General features: G+C 37.2%; 1 protein-coding gene across 1 annotated transcript in view; it reads left to right on the top strand.

The window, feature by feature from the left end:
• Positions 1–15,000, top strand: part of mast2 (microtubule associated serine/threonine kinase 2) — a 258,263-nt gene that overhangs the window by 58,985 nt on the left and 184,278 nt on the right. Inside the window, exons 2-3 of the mRNA XM_059341171.1 lie at positions 5,841–5,994; positions 9,732–9,922. Coding sequence (XP_059197154.1) covers positions 5,841–5,994; positions 9,732–9,922 — 345 coding nt within the window. The remainder of the gene's footprint in view (positions 1–5,840; positions 5,995–9,731; positions 9,923–15,000) is intronic.

Raw genomic sequence — 15,000 nt, 5'->3', positions numbered from 1 at the left:
AAGATTCATATACATTTAAGAAATTGGTTGAAAACATTTAAAGATTAAATATGTTGTAAATTGTTAATAATTGGTTTATAAACCATCTATAAACATAACTTTGTTGGTTATTGTAAAGTGTTACCTACTTTTTCTCACTGTTAAATGTACTAAACACCCTATCTCTGACAGAATATACTGTAATATTTTGTAGTGAAATGTTTAATTTATTCAGCATTTATTAAGTATTTTCTTGTCAATTATATGGCAGAACAGCGTTTCTTTTGATGGAAAAACTTTTTATTTATATGGTGAAATATGGAAGAAAATGGCTTAAATCTTAAACATGAAACATTAATTTTACCGTAATATTAGAAAAAGTTGCACCGTATTTATTACGGTAAAGTTCTGGCAACCACAGCTGCTGGTTTTTACCATAAAAACAACAAGGTTTTTTTTATTTTTTTTACAGTGTGTGAGGTGCCGATGATGCATATGAGGAAAGCTGAGACTCTTGTGGATTCAATGAGTCCACTTCTCTAATTTTATGTCTTTCTTGATCATATACTATATCATATATAATTTACGTCTGGTTATTAGTAATTAGGGGTGTTTTGGGGGGTATATTGTGTTTTTTATTTGTCATTTAATGCCTTTTTTTGTGTCTTTTTTGGTCATTTTACATCTCCTGTTAGTAATTTTGTGTCTTTTTTTGGACATTTTATGCATTTTTTGTGCCACTTTTGGTAACTTTATGCCTTATTTGGTAATTTTACATCTGTTTTTGTTAATTTTACGTATTTTTTTGGTCCGTTTTGTGTCATTTTATGTCTTTTTTGGTAATTTTGTATTTCTTTTTGGTGTTCATTTGAGGCCTTTTGGTTATTATGTGGTTGGGATGATGTTAATCATCAGTAGTAGCTAGTTAATTGCAGTGAGGGCATTTCTTGAGTCTGGAGCTCAGTGTATAAAATGATCTGCTGTCCCCTCTAGGATAATCACAGCCTCATGAAACTTTACAACCACAAACTAGAGACCTGGAGCATTCAGAGGATGTGCAGCTTTCCTAGCTATATTGACAATAAGAGGGTTTCTCAGCAGTTTGTAGAACAGAAGTGCTCGTCATCCAATTGCTGAAAATACAGAAATCTCAAAAATGACCAAAGTTTTTGAAGCCAAATCTCAGCATGGATTCTTCTCTGTTGCTCCAAATGTCTTGGCATATTGATGTAATATATATCTGGAGGTTATTTCTGACCATTTTTATCCATTCTCCATATGAATAAAATTGCATTATTGAGCACCAAATGTGTGAAACAAAAAGGCATCAAGCCAAAAATTGCTGCTACAATTTCGGTGACCCCGTTGAACCCGGACTGGACTTTAGAAAGCGTCCACTTTAAGTGAGTCATTTTAATTAGATATTTTGTAACCATGGTAACTGGTATTAAAGTGTGTCGCTGCTCTGAACGGGACGTGACTAAAGAGAAATGTGATGCAGCAGGAAGTCAGAGGAGTCAGGAGGAAGCTGGAGCTCCAGGGGAGGAAGAGAGAACAGAGGAAAGGAGAAGAAGATGATGAAATCCTGGTTTTACTTCCCTCTCTGGGTCGTGTGTTTACAAGACTCTCCACGTGTTCTAGCAGTAACTTTATGGTTGCTGTTCACTTTAAATCTCTGTGTCACTAACCCCCTAAATAAAGATGAGTCTCATTTGGTAGCAAAGGGAAGTGATTCGTTGTTGAACTTGTGCAGAAGAAGCTGGATTATTTCTCTCCGGGGCCTCAGATCTTCTTCTCAGGCTGTCTGTCTGCCCTCGTCCTGTCCATTGGACATCATCATCATCATCATCATCAGAAATGTCTTCATGTGGCACAAACCTTCACTTGCTTACTTGATAAAGTGGTTTGATTTTGGTGGTCAGAGGTCAAAGTCACTGTGACCGTATAAAACGTTTCTGGCCATAATCCAATAATTCAAAGGCTGCTTATGACAAAACTTCCCCAAAATGTCTAATAGGATTATGTGTATATATATATATATATATATATATATATATATATATATATATATATTGTACTTTAATATAACAGGATAGAACCAGGACACAGGAAGTAGCTAGATTATAATACTGCTGTGACTTGTTATTCAGGTCTTTGTAGTGTTCTTATTGTCCTACGAGTCTGTTGGAAACATTAAAAACATTAAAATCATTAAAAACAGAGATGGAATTTCCAGAAAACTCACAAGATTAAAGTTAACGAGCTACAGATGATCAAATTCTACCAACAGAAACTGTTAAAAACCACCAGAACCAGAACCAGAGAGGCTCTGTGACACACGCTGACCTGAGGATCCACTGTGTTGGTTCATGTTGTTGTTGTTTACGTTGTTGTTGTTGTTGTTGAGCTGGAGGAGGAGCTGTGTGTGTTAACAGTGAAAGGATCAGGACTAATTTAGCTGATACCAATCAATTACTGATTACCTTCATTGGTGATGATGCACACCAATGAAGACACCACACACACACACACACACACACACACTGAGTTAATGTTGGAGAGTTTGATGTTCACGCAGTCAGACAGGTGGAGTTAACCTGCTGCTGCACACAGACACACACACACACACACACAGAAAGACACACACACACACACACACACACACAGAAAGACACACACACACACACACACACACACACACACAGAAAGACACACACACACACACACACACACACACACACACACACACACACACACACACACAGACACAAACGCACACAAAAACACACACACACACACACACACACACACAGACACACAAACGCACACAAAAACACACACACACACACACACACACACACAGACACAAACGCACACAAAAACACACACACACACCTCTTACCGGCATGTTGGTACATTTAATTTTCCGTGTGTACATGAAGCTCAGAGGAGCAGGTTGTGCAGATCTGTGTGTGTGTGTGTGTGTGTGTGTGTGTGTGTGTGTCTGCCACCTGCTGGTCACATATAGAGCTGCAGCTCTCTCTGACTGAGATGATGCATTTAAATGTATTCATCGTGCTGCAGCACTCAGCATGTTACACACACACACACACACACACACACACACACACACACACACACACACACACACACACACACACACACACACACACACACGCTGCTGTATAACCTGAAGCTGTCAATCAACTATAAAGCAATAAAACTCTGTTAAACACCAGCTGCTGTTATCTCATATTTATGGATAAATCCTCAATGAAACCTGATCAATGATGTTAATATTATTATTTATAACAGCATTTCTGCAGCATAATAATTCATATTTATCCAGACTGCTCTCTTTATTCAAACAGAAACTGCAGAGAAGCATCAAAAGCTGCTTCAGACTGTAAATTAAAAACATTTTGTTGCACAATAACGGTGATTTATGTCTGTCTGGCAACATTATGTTTCTGTATCAACGTGATGAAGTGATTATCAGATATTTAATTAGCTGGATTATGTAAAACAGACCTTCCTGTCTGTCTTCATCCATAAAGAAAATCTTTAATCTATCTGTATAGAGGCTGAAGGAGGATTTTCTGCATATTGTTCCTCTTTTTCCTGTTGTTTTTGTCTCCAGCTGAGCTGTGAGAGTGATCTGACTCTGTTAGTTTCATGTGACACACAGTTTCAGGTCACACACCATTACACTGTGTGTGTGTGTGTGTGTGTGTGTGTGTGTTTATGTGATGTGTTGTCATGTGTTTTAGTCATTGTGAGGGAGCGGTCGCTTCAGGTTTTATTGGCGCAGAGTAACGGAAGCTTTCACTAAAACTCTTTCATTCGTGCAGCCATCTGGGAGCTGAGTGTGTGTGTGTGTGTGTGTGTGTGTGTGTGTGTGTGTGTGTGTGTGTGTGTGTGTGTGTGTGTGTGTGTGTGTGTGTGTGTGTGTGTGTGTGTGTGTGTGTGTGTGTGTGTGTGGGTCGTCCAGATGTTTCTGGAAAACTCTGGTCAGGTTTTTGGTCCAGCCGGCGCTGAGAGGAGGAGGATATGAGCCCGCTAAGGCCTAGTTTCCATGGCAACAGCAGATGTTTCCAAAATCGTTTCAACCTGAAACCCACACACACACATTGAGCCCAGCGTGTGTGTGTGTGTGTGTGTGTGTGTTGGCTGCTGTGTGTCTCTGAGGATGAGGAGGAGGAGGAAGTGGACAGGAACTTTCCTTATTTCTCTGAATTATAACAGGGACTCTGCAGATGTTTGGTGGCTCAACGTGTCGTTAAAGACTCGATGAGAGACTCCAACTCACACACAAACACACACACACATACAGGTGTGTGTGTGTGTGTGTGTGTGTGTGTGTTTGTGTGTGTGTTGTGGTGTCAGCAAGCTGTTAGTGTTGTGTTTTATGACTGTAATCTGGCTGTGGGCCCGCTCCCTGTCTCTCAGGGACCACACACTCACACACTCACTGACTGATGCAGGTTTATTTTTCCTTTAACCCTTCATAGTTTGGGGTTATTTTGTTGGTTTTTGACAGTTTTTGTCTGTATAAATCACTTAAAAATCTTTACCATGACGTGTTGGTATCAGTGTTTTCAGTACAACCTCACCTATATGACCTGATTATTATTTTTTAATTTTGACTTACTGGATCAATATTTTCAACACACAAAAAATTACAAAAACACACATAAAAAACAAATTTTTTAAGACATAAAAACACACTTAAAACACACCGAAAACACACCAAAAACGCATACATTTTTTTTTTTTTTACAAAAAACACCCACAAAATTACAAACAACACACAAAAACAAACAAAAAATTACAAAAATACACACAAAAATTGACAAAAAAATCACACAAAGAAAACATTAAAGACAAAATATTGCATAAAAACAAACACACTGTTTACTATCCATCTGTTAATATGTTTGGTTTGTTTTGTTAATAAATGTTGAGGACTGTTTTTGGTTGAAAAAAATAGACTGTTTTTGTGTTTTGGTTGTTTGAACTACACTGAAAAAAAATATTTTTTAGCCCTGTAATTATTATTTCAATCATCTATATAAATTCTACAAAGAAATGCGAATTTAGTGCTTTTACTTTAAAACATCAGTTTTTCATGTGGTGCATTACTTAGTGATTGTTTGTTATTATGTCTCCTCAGTTTTGTCTGTAAATTGAATCATTGGTTCCAGTAATATTCACTAAACCAGTTCATTGGCTTCATTAGTTGATATTTCCAAGTCAAATGTAATTGAGGGACATCAGTGAATCTGATATTTACTTGTGTATTTTCATAAAAAAAAAAAGTGGTTCTTTTAAATAAATATTACTTAAAAACAGCCTGAGTAAAGATTACAAACACTTTCTGTGTGGAAAAACTGGCCTAGCTTTTTTTTTTAAGTAAATGTCACTGCAATTTTTTTTTCAGTTTATGGGTTGATTATGGGACACTGGATTGTATAAAACACTGTGTTTAATTGCAAATTCTGGTGTGTGTGTGTATGTTTTTCCTTTGACAAACAGTCATAGTTAGTTAGTGGTTGTTAGTAGGGACCGTGCATGGGTCCTGTGTAAGTTTGACAAATCAAAATAAAAAATAAAAATTGTCAGAATAACTGTGACTCTACAATCATCATGACAAAAACAACAGAATCCTCAGTTTGACTCCATGTGGAGAATAAAAACCTCTTCTATTATATTATTATTATATTCTATAAAGCTAATGAGGTCACAGCTCCTCTAACCGTGTTAGAGCAGCTTGACTCTGAGAACATGACCTGACACATTTATATATCTGAACAGAGACTAATGACTCCTCTCCTCCTCCTCTCCTCCTCTTCTCTCCTCAGAAGGAGTTTGCTCCTCCTCCTCCGCTCCTCTTCAGGAAGCTGAGTAACCCCGACCTCTCTCCTGCTGCCTCCACCGCCGCCACCAAGTCCAAGCTGCACCGCCAGCTGAGTCAGGACGAGAGCTGGGCCCGCCGCCACAGCCTGGCCATGACCGGTAACACACACACACACACACACACACACACACACACACACACACACACACACACACACAATATATAACTGCTATAGTTGTCTTCGACCATGATTTCAAAGTTCTGAAAAAGTCCCATAATGCATTGCGACACTTGCATGTATTCATATTGTGTGTTTTTTTAAAGTCAATTTGTGTCTTTTTTTAGTCATTTTGTGTCTTTTTTTTAGTCATTTTGTGTCTTTTTTTTGTCATTTTGTGTCTTTTTTTGGTCATTTTGTGTCTTTTTTTAGTCATTTTGTGTCTTTTTTTTAGTCATTTTGTGTCTTTTTTTTGTCATTTTGTGTCTTTTTTAGTCATTTTGTGTCTTTTTTTTGGTCATTTTGTGTCTTTTTCTTTGTCATTTTGTGTCTTTTTTTGGTCTTTTTGTGTCTTTTTTTAGTCATTTTGTGTCTTTTTTTTTTGTCATTTTGTGTCTTTTTTTAGTCATTTTGTGTCTTCTTTTGGTCATTTTGTGTCTTTTTTTTGTCATTTTGTGTCTTTTTTTTGTCATTTTGTGTCTTTTTCTTTGTCATTTTGTGTCTTTTTTTGGTCATTTTGTGTCTTTTTTTAGTCATTTTGTGTCTTCTTTTGGTCATTTTGTGTCTTTTTTTAGTCATTTTGTGTCTTTTTTTTGTCATTTTGTGTCTTTTTTTAGTCATTTTGTGTCTTCTTTTGGTCATTTTGTGTCTTTTTTTGTCATTTTGTGTCTTTTTTTGTCATTTTGTGTCTTTTTTAGTCGTTTTGTGTCTTTTTTTTCATTTTGTGTCTTTTTTTGGTGATGATTTCAAAGTTCTGTAAAAGTCCCATGATGCATTGCGACACTCCCACATGTATTCTGATGCATTTCATTGGCCAAGAGACCGAAAATAGGTGGAAAAAACTACAAATACTACAAAACCACGTATCCTCATTCCCGGTTTTAATGGTAGAATAACGCAACAGCTCCAACAGGTTTTAATGGTAGAAATGCAGTAATGCTTTCCCGCCTTAAATGGGTTAATTCTTCTTCTCTTGGTTTAATGGCGGATCACAAACAGCTTTGAGTTGAAAACATCATCTACTGTCTCACTGCTCTGCTACTGCTAGCATGGCATGTGACCCCAGAAAATCGCGTTCTATCATATTGTGATATAATTGCTAATGCTATTTATCGTCGGCCCTAACACACACACACACACACACACGCACACACACACACACTCTTGTCTGTAATGGTACAGTAAGGGATGTGTTACCTGAGGTCATTGTGTGATTCGTGATGGTTCCTGTATTTAATCCTCTGTCCAGCTGCTCTCTCTCTCTCTCTCTCTCTGTAATCTGTAGAAGTGAAACTCCACCACAGATTAGCGGGCCTGTCCCACCAGCCACAGGTCATGTGACCTGTTAATCTCATGTCAAACAGCAGCTCAGCAGTGAAACCATGTGGGCCCAGTTTGAGTTTCTCATCAGGAGAACTTAGTTTTTTCTGAAAGGAGTGATGAATGTGAGCTGATTGAGTCTGAGCCTGTTTAACTCTCAGGGTGGAGACGATAATATGTGAATCAGCTCTGAGTCACTGAGACAGAGACAGAGACAGAGACAGATCAGTGTTTCTGGAGTGAAGACACAATCCAAAACACCAACTTATTAACTCTCAGAGGGTCTAAATAAAGAGGCGGTGATGTCTAGTGCAGGTGGTTTGTTTCTGTCTTGCAGGCTATGAGGTCATGTGGTTTTCTATATCAACAGAATAAAAACAAATACACAAATGAATGAAGAATAAAGCTCTCAATCTCTAATTCACACAATAAAGGAGTTCTGAAATTACTAAATATCCATTTTTCTCTAATTACCACTATCACAGCCCTTAACCCTTAATAGGACACTCCAAATTTCAACCCTAGAGAATATTGGAGGATATTACAAACTGCCAGAATGTGTAAAAAACACATACAGACCCGGGGGAGGGGGGTCATATTTAGAGAAATAAATTTACGAGACTAAAGTGGCAAATCTATGAGAAAAAATGTGCAGATTAATGAGATTTAAAGTGGTGAATCTGCAAGAAAAAAAGCTTTTTTTTCTCATAAATCTGCAACTTTTTTCGTGCAGATTCACCACTTATAATCTCTTACTGGGGATTTCCACCGGACGCGTTACTGCAGCAGCACGTCAGCTTAGCGAGCCGGCCGTATACACGCGAGATAACGAGATCACGCGATAATCCTGACCATACGGGAGACCGCAAGATCCCGTGATAAACTTTAAACTCTATTTATACAGTCTATGGATAAACTGTGTGTATAAAGTAAACAACAACAACAAAAACCAACTTACTTTGCTTCTCTGAGGTGAAAGATATGTTGATCTGACCATCTATCCTTATAAAAACAATATGTTATGTCATAAATGATTGTATGATGTTCCACTTCAACAATTAGTCTCTTGTCTTCCGTGTCGCCGATCCTCTGAGACCCTTTGATTGATTGATTGCCGATCTGGTGCCCCGGTCATAACATAACGTTGATGTGAAGTAGTTTTAGGCTGCATGAACTGCGTATTGTGTTTTATTTTGAAAGGGGCGGAAGTGTTTTACGCTGAATCTGAGTCGGACTTCCTGTCTGGTGCAATCTGCTCTGTTGAGATTCACGCGAGTTGGCAGCGTCTCGCGGAGAAATAGAAGTCCTACCTAATGCTCGCGTAGAGACGCTGACGCGACGCTGCAGTAACGTTACGCTACGCGCCCGGTGGAAATGCTCTCATTGATTAGAGTGTTACCCATTTGCAACGTCATACGCGACTCTGACGTTACGCTGCAGTAACGCGCCCGGTGGAAATCAGGCTTTACCGTGTGTTCAGACCGGACGCGTAGCGAATTTTCGCGTCGCGTTACTCGCGCGAGAATTGAATTTCATTCGCGTCACTCACGCGAGTAACGCGATGCAAATTTTCGCCCAAGAGACTATTTAGCGCCAAATAATTCCCTCCATTTCATTCTGTCATCAACCATGACAAGCATAGCGTCCCTGTACCTGCTCTGGAAGTCCGAGATACGTCGGAAAACACGCCGTCGTGTCTGGGTGAGTGACATCATCTGGAGGCGCACTCAGCACGGAGAGAGGACCGCAGAGTACTTCCACCTTTTTCCCTCCTGCCGACCCACTCCTCCTTCCTGCCTCTTTTCTCCTCTCTCTCATGTATGTATCTCGGACACTGCCGTCCAGAATCTCAACGCTGATAGGCTGTCCCGACACAGCGTCACGCGAATATTTCGCCAAAGTTGAATTTATTGAACTCACGCGAATTCGCGTTGTTTCATTCGCGCCGCGACATTCGCGTCAATCGCGGCATTCGATTCGCGCGAAACCCGCGATTCGCGCCGCCGGCAAAAATTTGCGTCTATTCACGTGTTTGCATTGACTTTGTATGTAATCTTGTCGCGCAAAATATTCGCTGCGCATCCGGTCTGAACGCACCGATAAATCTGCAACTTTTTTCTTGTAGATTTGCCACTTTCATCTAGAAAATTTGCAACTTTGCAACAGATATAATCTACGGCTGCAGCAACGTAAATACAGTATGTTAACATCATATACAGACATAAAGGCTGTTCCACTACAGGCCAACACCAGAATGATACACGACATGTGAACATTACACAACAAACACAACTTTTATGGCCTTTCCTCCAGTTCCTGTTGGTTCAGACTCGTCTGTCTGTCTGTTCCTCCTCACAGGTAAACAGCTGCTGCCTCTGTCCAGCAGTCTGCACACCGGGGTCAGTCAGCTGGCCTGGCAGGGGCCCCCAGGAGGCCCCGGAGGCCCCGGGGCCCCCACCGGGATCTCTGCAGCAGGAGGAGAGGTCAACAACCTGGTCCGCATGAGGAGCCAGACCCTGGGACAGTCTGCCCCGTCCCTCACCGGACTGGTCAGTACACACACACACACACACACACACACACACACTGAAAACTCCTCTGAACACCTTCTTCACTCTCAGGTTCAGACTTGAAGACTCATTTTTCTTCAGTACTGAGTGAATGTGAGATAATTGTCCAATTGAGTTGTGTGGACAACATGTTTCCTTGTTTTTCACTGCAGTATATGAAATATATGTATATATATATATATATATATAACTCCTGCAGCTTTATGGAACAGTAGTTACATTCATGATTTATTTTATAAAAGTATATATATATATATATATAACTCCTGCAGCTTTATGGAACAGTAGTTACATTCATGATTTATTTTATAAAAGTTGCAATAAAATGAAATCTATATATACAACATTTTTCCAAATGCCCACACCAATATTGCAAAAAAGACAATTTTCTCCACATATTCTCAGTATCATCATGTTTCCAGCCTCTCCTCTCAGCTCTGTGTAAACAGATTTTTAGTGAATATTTTTCACGCGTCTTATACAGTTTTTAACAGGATCTGGTTAGTGCAAACGCTTTATTTTAAATGACACATGGAGAATAAAGAGATTCTGACTGAAATATCACTATTATTAGCTTAGATTTGGTTAATTTTCCTGACGATAGCTCACATGATTTGTTTTAAGGACTGTCGGAAATGTGAAAATATCACAATAACTGCAGTTTTTACAGCTTCTGGTTGTGATAAATGTGTGATTTCAGCATGTTTTTTAAACATATGTGTTAAATCTAGCAGCAGATTGTTGAGTTCACAGGGTTTAACACATGATGTCATCAGAGCAGGAAGTAGATTATGACTTCATGAGGCACTGAACAGTGATTGCATGAGGAAAAAGTCCCTGAATGACTGAAAACCTGCTGCAGGATTTGAGAAAAGTCAGTTTAAATATTTTGTCTGTATATCTGCAGACTCACAGTGAGTCAGTCTGCTGCGTATGGATCCAGTCTGCTGTACTGGAGCCCTGCCAGCTGGATGACTCAGTCCTTCACACACACACACACACACACACACACACACACACACACACACACACACACACACACACACATAGGCACTTAAAATCGACAGAAACACTTGTTTGAGAGGACGAAATGGACCAGAAATGACTGTGTGTGTGTGCTTCTGTGTGTGTGTGTGTGTGTGTGTGTGTGTGTGTGTGTTTCCTGCTCCACTCTGCCCCCTGCTGGCTGTAGAGGGGATTTTCTCTTTTTTTCTCTGAATAGTGTTTACAGTATTTCAGCTTTCTGTATTTAAAATGTGTGTGTAGCTGCTTGTTGCAACCCGTACATGTAAAACTTCATGAACTATGTCATATTTCTGCCTTAATAGGAACTTTTTTTATGGCTTTTTTATTGTATTGTATTGTTTTTTATTTTTATAGTTTAACATTTTTCAGTTGACAGTAATACGAAGGAAGAAAATCCAACATATCCTCATATTTTTGACACTGATTTTACTCTTTGAAGGACCCAAAGTAGTACTTTTCTTACAACCAACTGATAATATAGGTTAATATTTATTTACATATATGGAAACCTGTGGACATGCAGGTAAAAGACATTAAGAGAATTAAATGACTTTCCTTTTGTTTTTTACTGGGACATTTACAGGTGCATCTAAATAAATTAGAATATCATAGAAAGTTTATTTATGTCATTTATTCAATTATAAAAGGTGAAATAACACATTATATAGATCCATTACACACAGAATGAAACATTTCATGTCTTCATTTATTTAATTTCTTCTAATTATAATGATTATGGCTTATATTTAATGAAGACCTAAAATTCACTGTCTCAAAAAATGTAAATACTTACAAAAAAAACTATTTTAAAAGTCTGTTTAATATGTAAATATTGGCCTCTGAAAAGTATGCATACCAATTATTTTTGATTCTGAGCTGCTAAAGTATCCAGAATAAAGCAGAATGTGAGGTCTTGTGTGCTGCACACCTGTAAATAAAGGGTGAAAGTGAGAAAAACACCAATAAATAAAGCAGAAGGAACGAAGATAAATAAGAGCCCAGACACCTGCTGTGGCAAGATTATTATAAATATACACATAAAGTCCCTATTATTCTATTATAAACATATCATATACAGTTATCAGTTTACAGAGGAATGAAATTACATTCTCTCAGTGCTGTAAACAAAAAAAACAACTAAAAATACTGTCGCATGAAGCAGAATAACACAAAACAACTGTGTTAAGTTTATAGTTTTGTGCATAAAATATACTGTAAAAATAACAATAATGGAATGGAATGAATATGTGCATAAGAATGATTTACAGAGGATCAAGTTTCTGGTCTTAGAGCAGATTGTGGCTGTTTGAACTGAGTGTGATCCACCAGCAGGAGGCGCCAGTGGTTAATGTAAACAGCTTCACATGTGCTGTTTGTTTAAATGACACATGGAGAATAAAGAGATTCTGACACTAATATCAACACTTAACACAAGTTTTGGTCACTTTTTATAACAGAAACATTGATGATCTGTTCAAGGACCGTAGGAAAGTTAAAAGTCTGATGAAAATGCCTGTTTTTACAGCTTCTTGTTACGATAAACGCTGAATTCTGACACAATATTATTAACTTATATTTGGATATTTTTCCTGAGAAAAGCACAAGTCACACATGGTTTCTTTAAGGACTTTCAGAAATGTGAAAATATTACAATAACTGCTGTTTTTTATGACAATAATGAAAACTTTATCTGTTTTTATTTATCTCAAACATTCACACTGACATGTTGGACATTTAAAAAGTTCCTCGTGGTCAATGTGTGTGTGTTTGTGTCTTCTTTCTGCCTGAACAGCTCATAAAAACATAAATATGATTTTTTTTTAGCACATTAAGTCTGTAAATTCTCAAACAAATCCTCACATTTTAAATGCTGATTTTAGTCTTCGAAGGACCCTTTACAGTCAACTAATAATATAAATGACTAATTATTTACAGATATATGGAAACCTGCAGACATGCAGATAAAAGACATGAATAGAATCAAATGGCTTTATTCTTGTTTTATTATTGGATTGTTTTATTTTATTATTTATATCCAACTACAGCCACCATACACTATACTCAAAAAAACCATTCAATGTGTAATAAAGGACAAGTGCAATGGGATGTACAGTTGTGTGTGCATGAGAAGAACAAAAACTAACTTCTCAGCTGATGAAACGTCTCTCTGGTTTATCTGCAGAAAAGCAGAAAATTGTTGCATGGATTTAAAACAGAAAATATGATCCGCAGTTATTGTATGTGAGCAGATAATCTCAGGTTATTATATTTCTGCAGGGCAGCTTTCTGACTGTTTCCTCTACCTGCAGACTCTCTCTGTCCCTCTGTTGTTTCTGATTCTCTCTGAGTAAAAACACTTGAGGTGTGTCTGTGTGTTCATTTAGTCCACTTAAAGTGTCATTAAGAAGAACTGGTTGCTTATATTCCAGCCGACACGCTCGGCATCAGCTGAGAGCATTTCTTTTTTTTAAAAATCATTTTGTGTCTTTTTTGGTCTTTTTGTGTCTTTTTGTGTCATTTTTTGTCTTTCTTAAGTAATTTAGCTTTTTTTCTGTAATTTTGTGCCTTTTTTGGTAATTTTGTGTCTTTTTAAAGTCATTTTTTTCTGTAATTTTGTGTCTTTTTTTAAGTAATTTAGTTTTTTTCCTGTAATTTTGTGTCTTTTTAAAGTAATTTAGTTTTTTTTCTGTCATTTTGTGTCTTTTTTGGTAATTTTGTGTCTTTTTCTGTCATTTTGTGTCTTTTTTTAAGTAATTTAGTTTTTTTCCTGTAATTTTGTGTCTTTTTTGTAATTTTGTGTCTTTTTAAAGTAATTTACCTGTAGCTTTTAACAGAAATTCATGCTAACATGATATTTAGTTTGCTAAAACTGTGTGAGATGTTTTAAATATGTTGGAAACTGAGTATGAAATGATAAAATGAGCATTTTTTATTCCCACAGTGGGGAAAATATAGCAGCAAATGGAGCACAAACACAAATTGTTGCATGGATTTAAAATGGAATCTGTGATCCACAGTTATTCTATGTGAGCAGATAATCTCAGGTTATTATATTTCTGCAGGGCAGGTTTCTGACTGTTTCCTCTCCCTGCAGACTCTCTCTGTCTCCAAGGTTATAATAGTTTTGGATTTTTCATTAGTTTTAGTTTTAATTTCGTTGTGAATTTTTGTTTTCAAATTCAGTTAGTTTTAGTTAGTTTTTAGAGTGAGTTTTCTAGTTTTAGTTTAGTTTTTATTTTTTTTAAATGCTTAGTTTTAGTTTAGTTTTTATTAGTTTTAGTGTTAGTTTTAGTTTTTTTGTAATGGGCTATGTGTTGGGTGCCAGATTCAAAGAGGTCATAATAAATGTTTCCTTTATTTCCTTTGGTTTATCATCTCAGCCCCAATAAGGTTATTAACTGTTTTGTATTGTGGTTCTAGTGTAAACATCCCAGTCTCAGTAAACATATTCACCATGTGTTGCATGTTCAAATAGAAACACTGAATTATGAATGAAAAAAGTTGACAAAAACGAAAACTAAGGACATTTCCACTATAATTTTAGTTAGTTTTAGTTAGTTTTGTAACCACACAATACAGTTTCAGTTAGTTATTGTTTTTTTAAAAACTCTAGTTTTTATTTTTATTTCAGTTAACGAAAATGTTTTTTCAATTCTAGTTTTCGTTAGTTTTCGTTAACTATAATAACCTTGTCTGTCTCTCTGTTGTTTCTGATTCTCTCTGAGTAAAAACACTTGATGCTCATCGTGTCCACTAGCTGTTTACACATTTTATTTCACAGAGATTCAGCTCCATCTCAGTCTGATCTGACTCATATTAGACTTCAGGAGGAACACCTGAGCCCCTCCGGCTCCTCGCTCCCCTTTACCTCTGCTTTAGTTCTGCTGGATCAGATAAAGCAGTAGTTTATACAGGTGGATTTCTGTTTTTATCATTATTTTTACTGTAGCATTTTAAAACACAACAATACAATCCAGATTAAAAAAAACATGTGACATTGTCTAAATGTCAAGTCAAATTTATTTCTATAT

This window comes from Centropristis striata, chromosome 9 (genome assembly GCF_030273125.1).
Source record: "Centropristis striata isolate RG_2023a ecotype Rhode Island chromosome 9, C.striata_1.0, whole genome shotgun sequence".
NCBI classification, from domain to species: domain Eukaryota; kingdom Metazoa; phylum Chordata; class Actinopteri; order Perciformes; family Serranidae; genus Centropristis; species Centropristis striata.
Note: the sequence above shows the minus strand (reverse complement) of the source record. Positions and strands in the feature narration are given on the sequence as shown.